We start from the raw sequence: 18863 nt of genomic DNA, 5'->3' as shown, positions 1-18863 counted from the left end.
TCGTCGGATTTGTACTACATTGAACAACAAATGAAGTGGGTCGTTAGATGGAGGTCCATTACAAAAGCTCGAGCTTCTCGAAAAGACATGGGCACATTCCATGGGCAGGACATGACATAAAAATAGTCATCGGGGATACAAATGCACAGGTCGGACGTGAAGGGTTCTTTTGTCTCGTTACTGGTAGATCTACCACAAACGCCAATAGCCTGAGGCTAATCAACTTTGTTACAGCCAGAGTAATGACTATTTGGAAAACCCATTTTGCGCGACGTAACATTCGGAAGCATATCTGGAAACACCCTAATGAAGAGGCCTGTTTTCAGATTGACCATGTGCCGTTTGATGGTTTTCGGATGTCGCGGACGTGTGGTCCATCCAGGGACCAAGCATCCGCTCGGACCACTATTTCGTAGGAAGCAAGATTCACGCCCGATTGTCCAACGAGGAAGATACGACTGAACATCTGGCGGTTATCATCGGAAGGATTTGTTGAAGAGTGCTCTTGGAAAACTGTTGAACGAGCAGTGGATGCACATCCACGTTGGGTACTTCCAGTGAAGGATTTGACGCAGAGTTTTAGCGAGTGACTGGCGAGAAGAGCCGAGCAAGAACTCACATGTTGGCTGCAACTGTGACACGCCCGAGTAGGGACAGATACCGAAATGATAGAGCTGCTATAAAGAGATTTGCTAACTCCTCTTAAGCGGTCAGGTGCCGAAAACGAAATTTCGATACATTGTTGAATGGTAAATTAAATAACACTGTCGACAGAAACAAAAACAGAAACAGGAATCCACTAACTTTGGACGAGGTTAAAAAAGTAGCTAGAGAGCTAAAAAACGGCAAAGCAGTTGGAAAGAACTGCATTCCCAGCGAACTTTTGAAAATCACGAACGAACGACTGTGTTGTGCAATACATCAGGTGATTCTCAAGGTATGGACTGAAAAGGAACTACTTAAGAACTGGTTGGAAGGTCTCATTCGCCCTATCTACAAAAATTACCATCAACGGCGTCGACTCGAATGCAACAATTATCGAGGTATTCCTTTTCTCAATTCTGCATACAAAATTCTCTCTCGCATCCTGTTTCGTAGACTGAGACCGTTGCAGGGAACCTTTGTTGGCGAATACCAGTGCGGTTTTCGAGAGGAACGCTCCGCGACGGACCAAAGGTTTATTTTGCGACAGATCCTCGATAAATACCTGGAATTCAACTTGCAGCAGACTCACCATTTGTTTATAGACTTCAAGCCGGAGTACAGTTAAACGAAATGTGCTGTGACGGATTATGCTTAAACATGGTTTTCCAACAAAACTTATCAGGCTGATACGTGTTACCCTTTATGGTTTATGCTCAAGCGTCAGAGTAGCGGGTGAGGTATTGGACTCGTTTGGCGACGTTAGATGACTTGAAGCAACGTGACGGCAGTTTGCTGTTCAATATTGGATTGGAAGGTGCTGACTGGATTTCCCTAAACATGTGAAAAAAGCAGAGCCTTTGGTGATAAATGTGTCTAAGATGTGATCCTTCTTTACCGACAGACTTCGCAGCCGGTTATTAGAGTAAAGGGTAATTACGGGGCTAGCAACGATCTTATTGACCCTAGTAGTATCGCCCATCCGAGATTTGAACATACAACGACTGGCAGCATCGTACCTCGAAGTTAACTGGGGGGTCCTAAACATTTACATACTTCAAAAATACATATTTCATAAACCAATCATCACAGAGCAAATATTTTTATGCCAACATGCGAGTACATTTTCAGTTTCTGTGCATGCTTGCTTCATCGCTTGTGAAAAAACATATAGAAAAGGTAAACATCAAACAAAGGGTGCGCACAAAAGTAGTTTTAAGAAAAGAACATTACTGTGTTTCAAACTTAAAAATTGAAATGAAAAATGTATCTATTGCTCAATGCAGTTAACTTTCATTTTTTAGGGAAAACATTTTATGGTTATGACTGCCACTCAAAAACATGACAAAACGAAAATTAGTTTTGTGCTTTGGGGTGCAATTGTTGCAGCTTAAATGTGCACAAAATTAGGTAAATGATTTTAGCAATTTGCGCAAACTATGTGTGAATTCTATGACTATTTCAACCGGTTATCGCATTTTTTTTTATCAATTAAGGACATCGGAATGTTCAATAAATATTATTGGGCAGAGTACGATTATTTTGATCCAACCATCTTTGCTATTGGGGATATGTAGGCTAATCGAAATATAACTGCATCCAGTGTGACCATTCGTAATTCACTTCGAACGGATTTAATGCATGATGTTAATGTACCACATTGAAATGTGGATTAGCTATGCATAATTTTCTCTGCTGCACAGACTATAGTTCGGTTTTTTAATTTACCTCTACGAAGCTCAGCCCTCGCTCTCTCCTTTGTTGAGAATGTGTTTGTTTGTTTATTTCGATTATTTTAACGATGGAGGCGTAATATACAGCAACAAATCCAAATGCAACCAAGCCAAACACATGGACAGCATGGTAGGGTGATTGATCGTGGTTCGGCCTATTCTCACTGTTTCACATAGCACACATGAACTATGCACGTATATCTACAAAATCACAATGTTTTTCGAAAAAAATTTAGAATGTTTAGGAAGAATAACTAAAGACTATTCTATTTCTTAATTTAGAAGAAAGTTTAGAGCGCCAGTTGAATTATAATTTGATTTTTAATGACAGTCAAATTGTGATCCTGGTTCGGCCTATGTTGATCGTGGTTCGGCCCATCGATGATCTTGGTTCGGCCTATTCCAATAAAAATTTTCTGAAACGAATGTTTTTGTATATTAACCAATTATAAATGGTATAAACTTACTTTTGGTGCCTGATATAGTATCTCACTTCAATTTATCTACCTAGCAGTGTTAAATGAGCTTGTGCATGATCAATATTCTAACTATTTCGGGTTATATAAATTCAGATAATTTTTTACTTTCTTCGGAAGCATTACAAATAGTACAGATGTATTTTTGGGTAAATATAGTATCTTTTTTCACTTTATCTACCTAGCAGTGTTAAATAAGTTAACTTTCTCCTTCCAGTTGACCTCAAGGTACAACACTGATTCAACAAGCCAGGCGTCGCATGTTGTAATTTCGACTGGAAGAGGCTGTAAGACTCAATAGGATCGAAGCACTAGTCTCGCAATTTTCCTGTATTTTAACAGGTGCCTTCGAAGAAAGACAGAATTTACATTTAATTTCAGCATGTTTTCAAATAGATCAGTGAAAATAGCTGCTTTTGACATCACAACTGTATTAACAAATAACCGGTTATACACCGACGTTAGACGTTGGTTTTTGCCCTAATTCAGGGACAACAAATAATCCTAAATTCCTATCGTTAAAAGAATAGAAATTGGCGAACCGAAATACTTTTGAAAAATTCAAAAGGTAAAGCATACTTTTATTAATACCACAATAGATCAAAATAATGGTCGCAGTGGTCAAATCTTCCGACAAAAAAAAAACTTTTTGTTGGCGCTTGCCCTACGTTGTGTATTTTGAAGGAAAAAAGGAAACGACGACAGCCGGCAGCAAACGTGTATAGCAGGCGGGAACGACGACAGCCGGCGGCTGCTGGATAATAACCACCAAAGAGGGTGGTAGTGGATCGGAATTTTCACTTTTCTATGAATAGCACTGAAGCCACCGTATTAGGCACTATAACTTAGAGATTTATTTCAGGCTAAACGGGTCCAACTAATAACTAACTACACAGGTAAGTATTGCAGAGTGGTAAGTATATTTGATTGCAGGATAACGAAGACGCAAGTTTTGCGTTCACTCTTGCTACTGGTTCGATCTGGACTGACTATCGTCCGATCGCTACCGAAATTATTATGCGGCTGACGGGTTGCCAGAAGGGCTGCAAAACTGGTCTAAATGTACGCCCGTTAGCACCAATCTGCTACAGGATGCAATTCTACCGCCAGTGCGGTCGATTTTACTTCTAAGTCTCAACACTTTTATTAAAATTATTTTCGAGCGTCTTAGTAGAACTCACGAAATATCGCGAACTAATTCTTTTTAGTTCTTCTATAATTTCTGCAGAAATATGCCACGCTGATGAAGATTGCAAGTCGTAACCGAAAAACGCGTATGAAAGTCAAATTATAGTAGAACTAAAAGGAATTCATTTCCAACTAGTTCGTAATACTATACTTTTATTGATTTTTCGGTAGAGTTCCCACAATCATGAATTTTTTTCCAGATAGTATTTTTCTGGATTGATGAGTAAATTTGCTTACATTAGCATGAAAAAATATTTATTTTTCAATACTTGGCTCAACAGCTATGAATTTTTAAAATAGGGGGTGTACATGAAAATCGATAAATTTCCATTTGAGTTTTCTAGGAAAACAAGATACCATGAATTTTTTAAATATTGTTTCATGCACAAGCCCTGAAGTCGTGTACAAGGTTGCATAAAATTCTGAAACATTACAATCCAGTTTGTACGCTTCTTTGGAAAAATACCCTCATATTTATTGTTAAGAAAAACTCAATTTTGGTATGCTAATAATTTTGTTTCTGAAATGCATGAAATAATAAAATATGGCATAAAACACAACATTTAGATTTAACACAAATGGTACGTGCAGCCAGAACTTGGTTAAAACGTGGGCGAAGCGCGGCGCCACTAGCGGCGATTCAGTGAAGCTGATAGGCCGAACCACGATCATTTGTAGGCCGAACTAAGATCAAAAAATTAAAATCGTATTTTCTCAATAAGTCGTAATCTCGCTTTTTGTTTGGAATAAAACGATCCAATAATGGAAGAATATAGATGAATCTATATTTTAAAATTGTTTTAAACCAATACTTCACAGACTAAAACACTTTCTAAGCGTTTAAAAAAACAGCTTTGATGACGACATTAGAAGCCGTTTTTACATATGTTATAAATTTAATTATTTGAGCTAGTTACATTAATTTTTATGGCAAATAAATGAAGGCAATGCATAGGAAAATATTATAAGCTGCTTAAAAAATTATTTTACCTTTAAATCTGTAAATATTTAATGAATTATCGATGATTATGCTAATGGGCCGAACCAGGATCAGTTTTTGCATAGGCCGAACCACGATCAATAACCCTATGCAAGTAAAGGAAATCGTACACAGTCCGGTACACGATCATGCAGTTATCCACATTGATAAGCGTGCTTTGCAATAATTTTCAAATTGCATGTAAAAATGCGTTTTCGAATTGCTGCTGCTACCGCTGATAGTTGCTTACAATAGCAACGCTAAAAAACTCAATGCTCCGGGAATTTTTGACAGTGTGTTTCAAACACTGTATACTCAGCTTAGCCTGTAGCTAACACCCATTGAGTACATCAAAAGTACATTTTGACAACAACTCGTAAAACTGTAGGATGTCGCGGTTATGTTGAATATTATTAACTATTTCTTCATTTCACAGATATTTTGCACACTTGTAGCTCGTCTTAAAAGGATTAACTATAATTTGGTCTTTAATGAAAAAATACATTGGGAAAGTTTGATTCTGTTTCCCGGTGATATTCCGACGATTTTGTTCGCGAGTTTGTAATTTGTTTACATTTTGGACTTGGGCCCTTCTCAATTGTTGGTCGAGCATCCGCTGAGCATCGAGCTCGGCATCCCTCCCGAGAAAATCAGAATGACCAGTTTTTTATTCCAGCTGCCATGATGTGAAAAATAATCCCACTGCGATGCGGAATATGGAACTTTCTGAGGAAATGGAACCAAATTTTAGCTAAATATTTTTCCATTTAAGGTCAATTTAATGTGGTTCTTTCAACATAAAACATAAAAGTGAAAAAAAATCAATGAAGATAAAGCTAAGAGTGTACATAGTTGCAGGTACCTTACTTTTTGATGTAGGGGACGTAAAGGTTAATTATGAACATGCTGTGTAACAATTTTAACATGTACTGAACGCAGAAGAGAGTAGTCAACAGGAAAACACTTTTTTACCAATTTTTTTTAAATTTGTTGTATAATATGCTGCTGCTCAAACCATTTGAAAAGCACAATACTGTTTTAGTTTCAATCTAAAAAAAGTTTCTGTCGTTCCGGTTAATTATAGACTAATCTCAAGTTTTTAGTCTTGACCTTGAAATGCGGTCATACATATATATTAAAATTTTTTTTTTTAAACGATGGTTCTACAATTGATGAAGGGACTGTAAGGGAAAGAAATGAAAATTTTTTTGGTGAAGGAGAGAAGAGCGGAAAGGAGTGGGAGGGGGATATTGGTAGCTACGCTTGACAAGTAGTCATTTTGACTCCTACCTTTTTGTCCAATGCTGGAAGGTGCAAGAGTCGAACCAAGCTATAATCTGAGATTATAACCGGATTTGAACCCACAACACCCGCCAGGGCATGTGGTTCGCTGGTACTTGTACCTTTGAACCATAGAGGCGCTGGAGCGCCTATTGCTCTTGCCGCGTGCTATTTATTGCTATAATTTGACCTTCTGCTTTTTATACGACAGACTTCGCAACCAGCTGTTAGAATACAGGACAGTGCGGGGTCAGTGCTTCGATCCTATTGACTCTCACAGCCTCTCCCAGCCGAGATTCGAACATACGACGACTGGCTTATTAGACCAGCGCCTTACCTCCAGGCCAACTGAGAGGTGCTAGACTAATCTCAAGATTTTAGTCTTGACCTTGGAATGAGGTCATACATATATTTAATATTTTTTTGAAACGATGGTTCTACAATTGATGAAGGGACGGTAGGGGAAAGAAATGAAAATTTTTTTTTGGCGAAGGAGGGGGAAGAGCGGAAAGGAAAAGGGGGGGGGGGGGGGTATTGGTAGCTATGCTTGACAAGTAGTCATTTTGACTCCTACCTTTTGTCCAATGCTGGAAGGTGCATGAGTCGAACCAAGCTGTAATCTGAGATTATAACCGGATTCGAACCCACAACACCCTCCAGGGCATTTGGTTCGCTGGTACTTGTACCTTTGAACCATAGAGGCGCTGGACGGTACAAGTACCAGCGAACCAAATGCCCTGGAGGGTGTTGTGGGTTCGAATCCGGTTATAATCTCAGATTACAGCTTGGTTCGACTCATGCACCTTCCAGCATTGGACAAAAGGTAGGAGTCAAAATGACTACTTGTCAAGCATAGCTACCAATACCCCCCCCCCCCTTTTTCTTTCCCTTACCGTCCCTTCATCAATTGTAGAACCATCGTTTCAAAAAAATATTGAGAGGTGCTATTTATTGTGGTTGTGTTAGCAAACAATGCGATTGTAATTTTATTTGAATTTAACATGCAATTTGTTGTCCAAATACCTACGTCTGAATATGATTGCAACAAAATTTACTTTGATTATTGTCAACATGTTTTTTTACAACTTCTTCACGTAATGTAGGCTCACAAGCTTCACTTTCCGGAAAATACCATCGATTTTGAATGACCAAACTATTCTCGTTGTCTCACTATTGACTACTTTTCGCTGGTAGGTTTTATGATTAATTTTCATATTTTATTTTCAAGTTGTTTCAAACCCCTTATGGAATTCAAACTCTCTAAGTCTAAGTTCATGCGATCGCAGTGTACCTATTGCGGGCAGTTGTGCATGTAGTATGGTCACTTGATCCACATTTGCCATCGGCGTATGAGTGTGTATTTTGTTCCTATATTGAACGTAAACCAACACACGAGCCGACGAAACTGTTCAGCCAGGTAGAGGCCGAAAAGAAACCAAACAGTCAGCACGAATGCCAACCACTTTTTTCGTACATCAACTGCTTCGTCTATTGTTGCTCCTGTTTAAAGGTTCGCTGCAATAGGTATACAGTAGCTCCCCGGTGGAGGTACGCGAAAATAAAAATAAACAAACGGTTCAATAAACTGTTATGTAAGAAGTGCAAGAGGAGTTTCGGTCATCTACATTCTCGAGCGGACAAGCTTTTCGGTCTGAGCTGAGGTCTTAGCCCGGAAAATGAATGAGATGTAAAAGTGGCACGAACGAAATAGATGCGAGATTTGAGACTTGCTCGGGTTCGTGCATCAGGCTATGCCGTTTCGATAAACCTCTAAGCACGTTTGAGTTTTTTGTGTTACTTTCGCACTAACCGTTATTTTTAAAATATGAAATAGTATGATCATTAGGGGGCCATTTTTATTGTCTCATGAAAACTCTGACTGCAATATTACAATTCAATCGGACAATATTTACTGGACATAAATTCTATTTTAGTGTAAAAAAGGAAATCATGGCTTAGGCGGCATTAAAAAGATTAAAAAGATTGTGTTTAAATCACATTCACATTGATGAAATGTGAAGGCTTATGTTTAAACTACTTCACATTTAAAGTCTTTTTTTGACGTAGGACGAAGGTAGGGTGTCATTTCAAAAAAATCTAAAAATGCGAGCGTCACAAAAAATTTTAGGGTTTAGGCGTTAAAAACTCGCTTATTTCTCAACCACTTTGAAAGGTATTTATATCAGTCGGTCAGAAATCTTTCTACGAATTAAACGATATACAAGTGAAATTTTATTTTTAAACATTCACTAATAATAAATGCATGAATATTAAGCATTGTTATAATTGATGTATCAACCAATAACATGCCAGCATCTGTTTGTTCTTCTAGTCTGGGACGACAGGCATATATATACTGCGATTTCATTTGTTAACATTTCTGAAAAACGGTGACCAAATTTTTACGTCCCAACAGGTCACATTCTACATTCTTTCTTGTCAATCTAAACGGATTTGATATCCTAAACGTAAAATGTATTCGTAAAATGCGCAACTGATGTCTCGTGCGAAAATATAACGTTTCGTGTCTATTACTGCACTGATTTTAATAGTTCATCGCGACATAGTAGGGAATCACTCACACATGAGTGTTCCTTTGCTTTGATTCTTAGCAAACCTCCTATAACATTATTGTCGTAGATTATTGGCAGTCCACTAACTATGGCGCTAGCGTTGTCCACAAGGACTCTTATCATTATCACAACCACCTTCTCTCAGCCTTGGACAGACTTGGTGGCTTTTTTTATTCAAATTGTTCTGTCATAATAGTTGGCAATTTCAAATCTTCATTCTTTTCGTGCTGATTGGTGAGTGCAAATGAGTGTTGAAGATAATAATTTAGAATTATTCGCTCTTGGAACCGTTTATGAATCTTTATTTTTCGCAAATAGCAAAATGAGTTGAAAAGTTCTACATTTTGTGCGTTCCCCTTTTTTGGTCAGTAAGGTTTTCGACTTTTCAATTACTTTGCTGTATTATTTCCAACAAGACAATTCTTTCAAAAGTTTTTTTTTTTTGTCAAATAGCTTTGCGTAATAGCGCAATGATAAATTAATCACCTTTTATGAAGCCTTCCTAACCATTTACTAGCACTTGTGTACTAGTTATTGATTGTTTGCTTCTTGTGATCGGCGGTTTTCGGCGAAAATAAATATCAACTTAAGTGCCAGTTTGTTCGTGCGTTTCGAGTTACTTACTAACCTTAGTTATTGAATGTTGGCTATATCTAGCGTAAAGAGAACTGCGAAAACTTTCGAAATGCACTGGAGTCGCTATTTACGCGGTTTTTTTAACGCGACTATTTTTACGCGAATTTCGGAATTAACCCTTTATAAGGCAGTGGCAACTATATTGCCACCAACAAAAATTTTTTATTTTGCTTCTATAATTATATTGATGTCATTATAGACGCAAAACAACTATTTTTCGTAGGTGGCAATTTAATTGCCACGGCCTTATAAAGGGTTAACGCGGTTTTTACGCGAATTTCGGAATTTACGCGGTTTTTTACGCGAATTTCGGAATTTACGCGGTTTTTTTACGCGATTTTCGGAATTTACGCGGTTTCTTTACGCGAATTTCGGAATTTACGCGATTTTTTACGCGAATTTCGGAATTTACGCGGATTTTTTACGCGATTTTCGGAATTTACGCGGTTTCTTTACGCGATTTCCGGAATTTACGCGGTTTTTTTACGCGAATTTCGGAATTTACGCGGTTTTGATTTACGCGGGACGTATCCTTCGCGTAAAAAGCGACTTGAGTGTACTATACACTGCTAATAACTAATAGCAAATTTGTTTATTCAATCCGGGTTGGAACTGGATGAATTTTTTGTGTTCATTTGCTCCTAACTGAGAGATAAAATTCATCCAGTTCCAACCCGGATTGAATAAACAAATTCGCTATAAGTATGTATAATTGCAATCAGATGATTTGCTTTGAAAAGACAATTGATGGAAGAAACATTGCACCAAAAACCAACCCGGTAGTAGTCAACAGAAATAGAAGAGCTATGAATTCAATTAATTTAATAAATCTGATCGCTCTGCTAGGTTGTAAACGTAATCTAATCTAATTGGATTAATTTATTAAAATAATTGGATATTTTGTTTCACAAAAAAACAAGAATTGAATTTTAAGGTGTCAGTTTCAATTTTGTCAACGCATGTAATAAATATCTACAGATTTATCTCCGTAGTAAGATGAATATGATTTCTATCAGTGACTCAATTTGGCTGATACAATTGCATTAGAATGCTAATATTATCATTTGTTTATTTTTTTCTCTTTATTTGCAGCCCTTGAGCATTTCATCGTGAAGCAGGTTCCGATACTGGTTAATAGATATTGTCATTTGTCGTCTGGAGCGGGCTGTTGTCGTTGTTATCATCTAATTTATCTGTGATATTGTTACTCGATTCATTTGACGTAACGAGTATTCATATGAGGGATCTGACTCCGTCCTCAAAGGTAATTATATTTATTATTTATGCATGTCAAACAGTATGGTAGAAGTTCAATAGTTAGTATGTATTATAGAAACTATAAAAATAACATGGGAATTGCAAAAAAAAACAACACTTCAAAATCTGGTCTATTTTGTATGCGGAACTAAGGAATGAGTTTCATCTCGGAATGATTTGACGTATGAAAAATGTTATTTCTCTTTTAGAATTATAAAAAATCAGAAAGGTTGAAATTCCAGACACACTGGCCTAGAACCACATTAGGCGGGTTTGTGCGAAGAAACCTTAAATAGTAAAGAAAACACTAAACTTAATAGTTCAGTAGAATTTTGACATTCAAGTTGCAGCATGGCCCAACTAACCAACATCCAATTAACGTTCGTTCAATTAACAAACCCTCAATTTGCGCTCCGCAATCATTGCTATATTTTAAAATAGAAATCTCCCTCGCGCACCCAGCTTTTAACAAAATTCTAGGAAAAAATTAAATCTTCAAAATAATATGTTATTGGTTGATCTGACTTCACCAAAATTCAAATAATACTATATTAAGCGTGCGTTTGTCCGCGCTGATAATTATCAAAAAGCAAGTTTGCAGATGCCATTTAATTCCATTGTTTGCCATCTGAACATATTCTGCTCTCTCATTCCGCGGTTGCAAGGCACGAAAATTGATTTACATTCGCCAGTTCTTGACTGCATATGTCGCCTGTTTGCAGCGTTATGTAGCTAACAAAAAACCAAACGATAATGGCTTCGCTTTTCTTTTTAGTCTTTACATGTCAAGAAGGCAGGACTACGCAACCGCCGCAAGATTATTTTGCTTCTCTGTCTTGAAGCAGCATCAGCAGCCCCATTCGCAAGCATGGTGTATGTAATCTTCGTCCGCCGACACGGAAAAAGTATCCGTGCGTAATGGCGGCTAGTGAGAACACCTTTCGGAAAACGTTAGCATGCCTTTGGCAACTTTATTCACGTCAAGTTGACAGTCCAGCCTTAATTGTTGTTGTAGAACTTTTAAGCATACGTATGCGGAGTTCCCAAAAGCAAATAAACAATCTTTTCAAGAAATCCATACATTTGCTGTAGTATCTTTTATCAAAATCCGTTCTAAATTGGAAAAGCTATTAGCATTCAAAATCTTTAATTTTTTCGTGACGGATTGAATTGACACCCTGCGGTAAGACGTAGTTCTACGTCAAAATGTATTAGAAAATGTATTCCATAGGCTCCGGACAACATTGCGAACTTTCTTTGGAGTAGCCGTCATTGTCTATTGCAAACGCTACTGGTCAAACTTCTCAGTCAATCTTGATCAAAGCTTGGCTTTTCGACTACATCTGCAAATCAATAACTGCTTGTAAATTTATCAGCATAAACAAATTTAAACTTGACGGGGTATCAATTCGTGGTGTGGCTGGACGGAATTTTAAGCCTATAAAATCCATTCCATGTATGTTACGTTGTTCATGAGCTAACATCCTTTATATCTCGAAGATTTGCGGTGGACAGACTGATTTTTTAACGTTTGTATCATTTTATATCATGGAAATTCATTAATATTCTTATTTTATTCAAAAACGAATTGGTTTTCAGTCGATTGGTGAAAAGGGCTCATTTCTTCGAAATCTGCGCCAGTAATATCTATCGTTGTGGTCATTTTAGGACATGACGCAAACCGTATTAGTGTGAGTATTAAAGGAGGTCTTTTCAGGTCGGCAGCTTGCCAAAAAAAAAATCCTGTAGCAAACGCTAGGTACTCCGACAGAAGCGGTCATTTTGGGATCGAAACCATATCAACACGGGAGTCATATTTCAGGATTTTGTATAATTTGCAAGTATGACACTCAAATATGTATGTTTTCGGTCATGACTCAAAGTGGTCATATTGAGAGACGTTACTGGCAACATTTTCAGAACTGATTTCGCGTTTTTGTATGGTAATTTAGCATCGTTTGCTTTCGTGTCTCGCTCGTTGCATTTTTCCGACAGCGGTTGTTTTAGGACGCCACTCTGAATTCATTTGAGCACACTTAGCAATGGTGCGTTTACAAACCGGAACTTTTATTGAAATCTTATAAACGTGCATTTTAATCGTAAAATCGGTTACCTAGGAACATCGCGCGTTATTTCTTTCATATGATTATCAAATATCAAAAGCTTGATAGCTTTTATACAGCTCCCTAATAAAGTAGTCAGAGTTTTTAAGCAAGTTCTATGATCGAAGGATGGCAGAAGGTATCTCGTGCAGTCAATGTTTTCGATTTAATTGCCAAAATAAACCCGTTTGTCTCAGGACTCAGGCCCAGTTAGCTTCGAGGTACGATGCTGGTCTAACAAGCTGGTCGTCGTATGTTCGAATCTCGGCTAGGCGGTGCTTGCTAGTTAGAGTCAATAGGATCGTTGCACTGGCCCCGTAATTTTCCTGTACTCTAACAGCCGGCTGCGAAGTCTGTCGTTAAAGAAGGGTAATGTCTAGAGACGGTATAAACCCATGGCTTTGCTTTTGTCTCAGGACAGCTATCGTGTAAAGCGACAAATCTCTATCGGTATTTAATAACTGACCGCGCGCGATTTCGAACGAATCGAATATGTTGATAGCACATAACTTCCGGTGCGGTAAACTGATTTCTCATAGTTTTTTCCTATATCGGTATATCGGATCTCCACTACCTGTTTCGCAATGGCCACGTAACCAAAAACGTCCTCAAATCATACGCAAGCTCGAATGACAGTGATCGCACCACTTGCCTCGGTGGATCCAGATCAATTCCTTTCTACTAACAACAACTCCTTCCTGTGACACTTGTGGATGATGCAGAGGATTCCTCGGTCTCTAGTAGCAGCAAGTGTCGCACTAACATTCCTTTCTCTCCCAAATTGACCTGCATGGGCGTGGCCAGCTTTGCTATTGATCATCACAAAGAATTAGATCACCAGAAAATGCACACTGAGAATGATCTGCTACTCCCAAGTATCATTCTGATGGCTCTTTGTGCAATCTCAGTTGACCTAGATCAATCGCGGGCAACTCACGGGCAGTCAAACTATGCTATGCTATGCTATGAATATTGTTTTTATGATTATTCTAGTTGAAAAAATGCAAAAGGAACTAGGGTGCTGGATGGGTTCGTTTACGGTGGGTCTTCGTCTATTTTCCAGACATATCGACAAGAAACCAGCATTATAACCAATTTCGATGCGAATTACAGTCAAACCAAGAAAATTACTATTTTTCGATATTTGTTCAAAAAATAGAAGCCCTCTTGGTTTTTCTACTAGTTTTGAGTATGACGAAGAGAAGCTTGAGTATGACGAAGAGTAACTACTTAAAATTTTGAGCTGTGATTCAAACTATTTCCACTCTTTTTATAGTAGCTGGGTAGCTGTTGGACACGGCTCAAAGAATACGTACATAGATAAACGAAAGAAATCTTGCTAATGACGAACTCCCGCTGGAGTATGAAAAATTGTTCCACTGAGAAAGTTCCGAAATATTTTTTCGGGCTAAATGGGTATACATGTACAGGCAAGAAATGTCAGATTTATCTGGGGTAAAAAACTTGAGTACTTGTGGATTAATTCTTTTAAAAACTCGCAATAAAGTCTGGATCGTGTTTATGTATGACGAAGAGGGTCCGTAACCCTATCCATTTTTTAAAAATTCGATTTGTAGACATTTTTGATCAGCGATATTATAGTTGTAGCGCTATTTTTGTTGTATGAATAAACATTAATTATTGCTTTTTTTAATAATCCTACAGGGTGAAGGTGCTACATCCCTCTTCGGCCAACGGTCAACAAAGCGATACAGTTGAAGTTTAGTTCGTAATTCGCCAAGTTGAAGCAACAGGAAAATTCTGTTTGTTGTAATCAGATGAACATTATAACAACTGCATGAGTGACAGCAGCCAAAGGCTTCACGTATGTGCGTGTCGACGGCATTGCGTTGTGGAACACAGAAGATTTACCAGTGTGTGCTCATGTGAATAAATTAGGAATACTAGAATCGAACCTTGTGCCAGCAGATGGTCATCTTCCACATGCATGACTGACAGAAGCTTGAACACTGAAGTTAGAACACGTAAACTACAATCACAGTTTAAATATATATAACAAAAATGCAATAATATACCGAAATATTTAAATGAAATTGTCAGTTTTAATACAACATAGTGTGGAAACAAATATTACTTATTTGTAAGTGAATAACGATATAATCTATCCCACGTGAATATCTACATTGAACTTTAAATTTCAACTACAAGCAAAGTGCATACCAAGTACCAAGAATCTATATATCTTCAAAGAAGAAAAGAAGCAAATTTACGAATCAAGTAATTTTTTCTGTGAAAAGTGTAAACGCAAATATCTGTGAGTGAAATGAGTTAATTTACCGCAAACAGTGTTTCGATTCTAACTATCCACTACTAGCTGCTGCGGGTAGATGAGTGTGTTATCAACGTTTCGTCTGCTTTTATCTGTGGTTTAAGCGTAATCTAAAGCTATAACATAAGTACAGTACTAAATTAAGTGAAGCAAGAACATGTGAATGATAATAATTTCGACTTTAAACAATGTGACTTTGAAGATAAAGAAAAACTGTAATCAATATTGTGTTCCACATTATCCGAAAATTAAGAACAAAAAGCTTTAGAGAAAAGTGTTTAATAAAAAACAAAACTCAGAGACTTAATTAATACTACACTGCATCGCCGCATCCAAAATAGAGGATACACTTTGGCGTCTCGAGAAGAAAAGACTGCTAACGACTGAAAAGGATTGTGGTTATTTTTGTAAACGATAAAACAGACAGGCGTTCAGCAATTTGTTGGCAGTTCCCGGGAGACGTGATGTGAAACAACGTGAAAAAGCAGAACTGTTCCTAGATACCAATTTCGAGTGGTTTGAAAACATTCCAAATAACCGACTACATTATAGGCAAAGAACACACACGGGTGCAACTTTTGCGTGAGTTTAAACCAAAAGAAAGTTTATCAAAAAGGATATCATAACGTCTGTTCGCAACTACTCAATCTGATTCACGAACAAGTCTGAATACGCTTCAAGAAGAATAGTATGAAGTTAAAAAAATAGACAAATGTGTGTAGACAATTGTGTTTTTTTCTGTGGTGAACAAAGTCAACTGACGAAATCGCAGTTGTGAAACCAGCTTAGTACAACCTAGGGAGAATTTTCTATCAAAACATTATCATGGGTGCAATAATTAACGCGATCACTGATCGTCAGTCGTCTGAATATACCATCATTATCATAGAAAACTACAATAATAACAGTAACAACAACAACAACAACAAAAACAACAGCAGCCATAAAGCGTTGGAAGTGAATAATTATTACACTGTGAATATGATATGTGATTTTATTGATTACCTGATTAAACTTAATGTTGATCATAGCTTAAGTGTAGAAAAAATCGTTTTATTACAACATCAACAACAACACACAACAAATGACCAAAACATAGTTGATAAGGCCATTCTCCATTCACTCGAATGCGATAACCAACTTGTGACGAATGTACCAGCTACAGTTACGGTTACACATAGCGATAAGCGCAAATCATCTGAATACACATCATTTGACGAGCTTTTGAGATTAACTAAATGGCAGCGAAAACTGGAAGCGTCAGGAAAGAATTTTTCTGGTTTACTTCGTCTTTGTGGCGGAGGCGAAGGATCATTGAATAATGGAACAAGCGCTTGGGGCTCACCTCCGAGCAATCCGAATGCGGGTTCTTGGGGTGCTGTAGCTCCTCAACAACAGCAAGGCTGGGGTAACGCAGCACCTAATATGAACCAAAGACCAGATATTAATAAATCGATGCAGCCTACTCAAGGAGCAGGATCCGGTGGTGGACCTCTAGGTGGTCCGAACAGCAGTGGAAACAGCGGCTGGAATCAAGTTGTCAATCCCAATAAACCACCACTTCAACCACCTCCTCAACAGCAGCAACAACAACCACAAGCACAACAGCCAAATCAACCTCCCCCGTTAGGAAATCCAGGTAACAGCACAAATCAACCTCCAACATCTCAACAACAAGCACAACAACAACAACCCTTGCCCGGTTCAGGTAGTAATTCTCAATTAGTGTCTCAACAAGGTATCACTGCACAAAGTTCATCATCGAAACTTGAACACCTTAACTCTATGCGTGAGGCATTATTCAGTCAGGATGGCTGGGGTTGTCAGCATGTTAATCAAGACACGCAATGGGATGTTCCGGCATCACCAGAACCAGTTAAAGATGCGCTCAAAACTAATATAAACAATGGGACTGAACTTTGGGAAACAAACTTACGTAACGGAGGACAACCGACTCAACAACCTACCCAAAAGACACCATGGGGTCCATCTACCAACATAGGTGGAACATGGGGCGTCGATGATGATAGCAATGCTGAAAACAATAGTGTTTGGACAGGAGGCGCGGCTGGTGGAGCGAATCCTCCGGTGTCCGGACAACCAGGGTGGAATCAAAATAATAATACTGTATGGCCACCGAATGTTGCAAATGCACCGCCGAAAAAAGAACCAGAATGGACCAATAATGTTGGTGTAGGTGGGCCGGGAGGAAACAATTGGGAAAGCCGTGGAGCTGCAGCTCCACCACCGCCGCATATCCCCACTCCTCAGTTAGATATGAGCAACGTTGATTTGCGAAATATGCGCCCACCAGGGAATATTGAGCCCAGTCGCGAATTCAGAGGGGATCCTCGTGGAATTTCGGGCCGCCTAAATGGTAGTTCTGGAATGTGGGATCAACACCAAATACCCAATACACCGCTTAATAAAATGCCTCCACAAGCGCCAATGCTCAATCCCCCTGGTGGCAACCAATGGCCAGTTGGCGCTGGAGGGCCACAAAACATTCCCCCAGCTAAACCACAAACTGGATGGGATGAATCATCACCACCAGCGAGCCGTCGTAATATGCCCAACTTAGATGATGGAACAACTCTCTGGGGTGGATCAGGAAACACAAATCGCTCTAGTGGTCCGGATCCAATGATTCGTAGTGCCAGAAATCCTCTTGGAGCAAATTCTGGACCAATTGGTGGTCCTGGCAATCTCGGAGGTCCTCGACTTGGTGGACCTGCTGGAAATCAAATGAAAGCAGATAACATGTGGGGTCATGGTGGGCCTAACTCGATGGCCAGAAACACTTCCTGGGATGATACAGCAAATATTAACAATTGGGAAGAGAAAGGACCAGGCCCGTTAGGAACAGGAACAGGCGGTGGAGGATCATCTTGGAATGAAGGACCTAATAATCCTGCAACATGGAATGCAAAGAAACCGATTATTGGAGGCTCTAACGTTTGGCCTGAATCGTCAGATATAATGGGAGCAGCAGATTGGACCACTGGTGTCGGTGTAGGAAAACCACCGAATAAGCACAATCCGCAAGACCTAATTCGCAGCAGCAAGCAGTTTCGCATTTTATACGAAATGGGTTTTAAAAAGGAGGACATCGAACAAGCTCTCCGTCAGGCTAATATGAGCCTGGAGGAAGCTATGGAAATGCTGCAGCGTAATAACGCCAACAATAACATGTCTGATTGGAGACGCCATGATGAACATCCGGTGAACTTCGAACCACCCTTTACCGGTGGCCGGTATCCAGGTGGCGGTGGAGGAAGTGGTGTTAATACAGGCCCGTCACTACAATTTCAGCAGGTTAGTTTTCACTATAAGTAATGTACAAAAGGGGGTGTTGAGAGAGTGAGATCGTTTATATCTAAATGCGAGTATTAGTTTACATAAAAGCAGATGCATGCCTTTCTGACATAGCCTAATATTTAATGTACGTCCACTGAATGGGCTAATCCTAATATTGTGAACCCGCAGTAATGTAAATTTTATGTAATTTAATGTGAGTTAAGAGATTTTTAGTCTGAATGTCTGAATAACTCTATGAATTTGTTGTTTTGATTTGACAAAAACAAACGTTTTCAAAACGTATCAAATGTGCGTGAATTTTCAACGCCCGGATTGCAGAAGTAGGTAATCTACTTGGCAATTCTGATGTTTTATTATTTTTTAATGCGAATGCATTCGTATTACCAGC

At 38.7% G+C, this 18863-nt stretch overlaps 1 protein-coding gene across 1 annotated transcript in view; it reads left to right on the top strand.

Annotated features, from left to right (window-relative positions):
- Positions 1-18863, top strand: part of LOC128744294 (protein Gawky-like) — a 35523-nt gene that overhangs the window by 4823 nt on the left and 11837 nt on the right. Inside the window, exons 2-3 of the mRNA XM_053841161.1 lie at positions 10601-10772; positions 14533-18472. Coding sequence (XP_053697136.1) covers positions 15983-18472 — 2490 coding nt within the window. The 5' untranslated portion in view covers positions 10601-10772; positions 14533-15982. The remainder of the gene's footprint in view (positions 1-10600; positions 10773-14532; positions 18473-18863) is intronic.

The sequence above is a fragment of the Sabethes cyaneus genome, chromosome 3 (assembly GCF_943734655.1).
Source record: "Sabethes cyaneus chromosome 3, idSabCyanKW18_F2, whole genome shotgun sequence".
In the NCBI taxonomy this organism is placed as follows: Eukaryota; Metazoa; Arthropoda; class Insecta; order Diptera; family Culicidae; genus Sabethes; species Sabethes cyaneus.
Note: the sequence above shows the minus strand (reverse complement) of the source record. Positions and strands in the feature narration are given on the sequence as shown.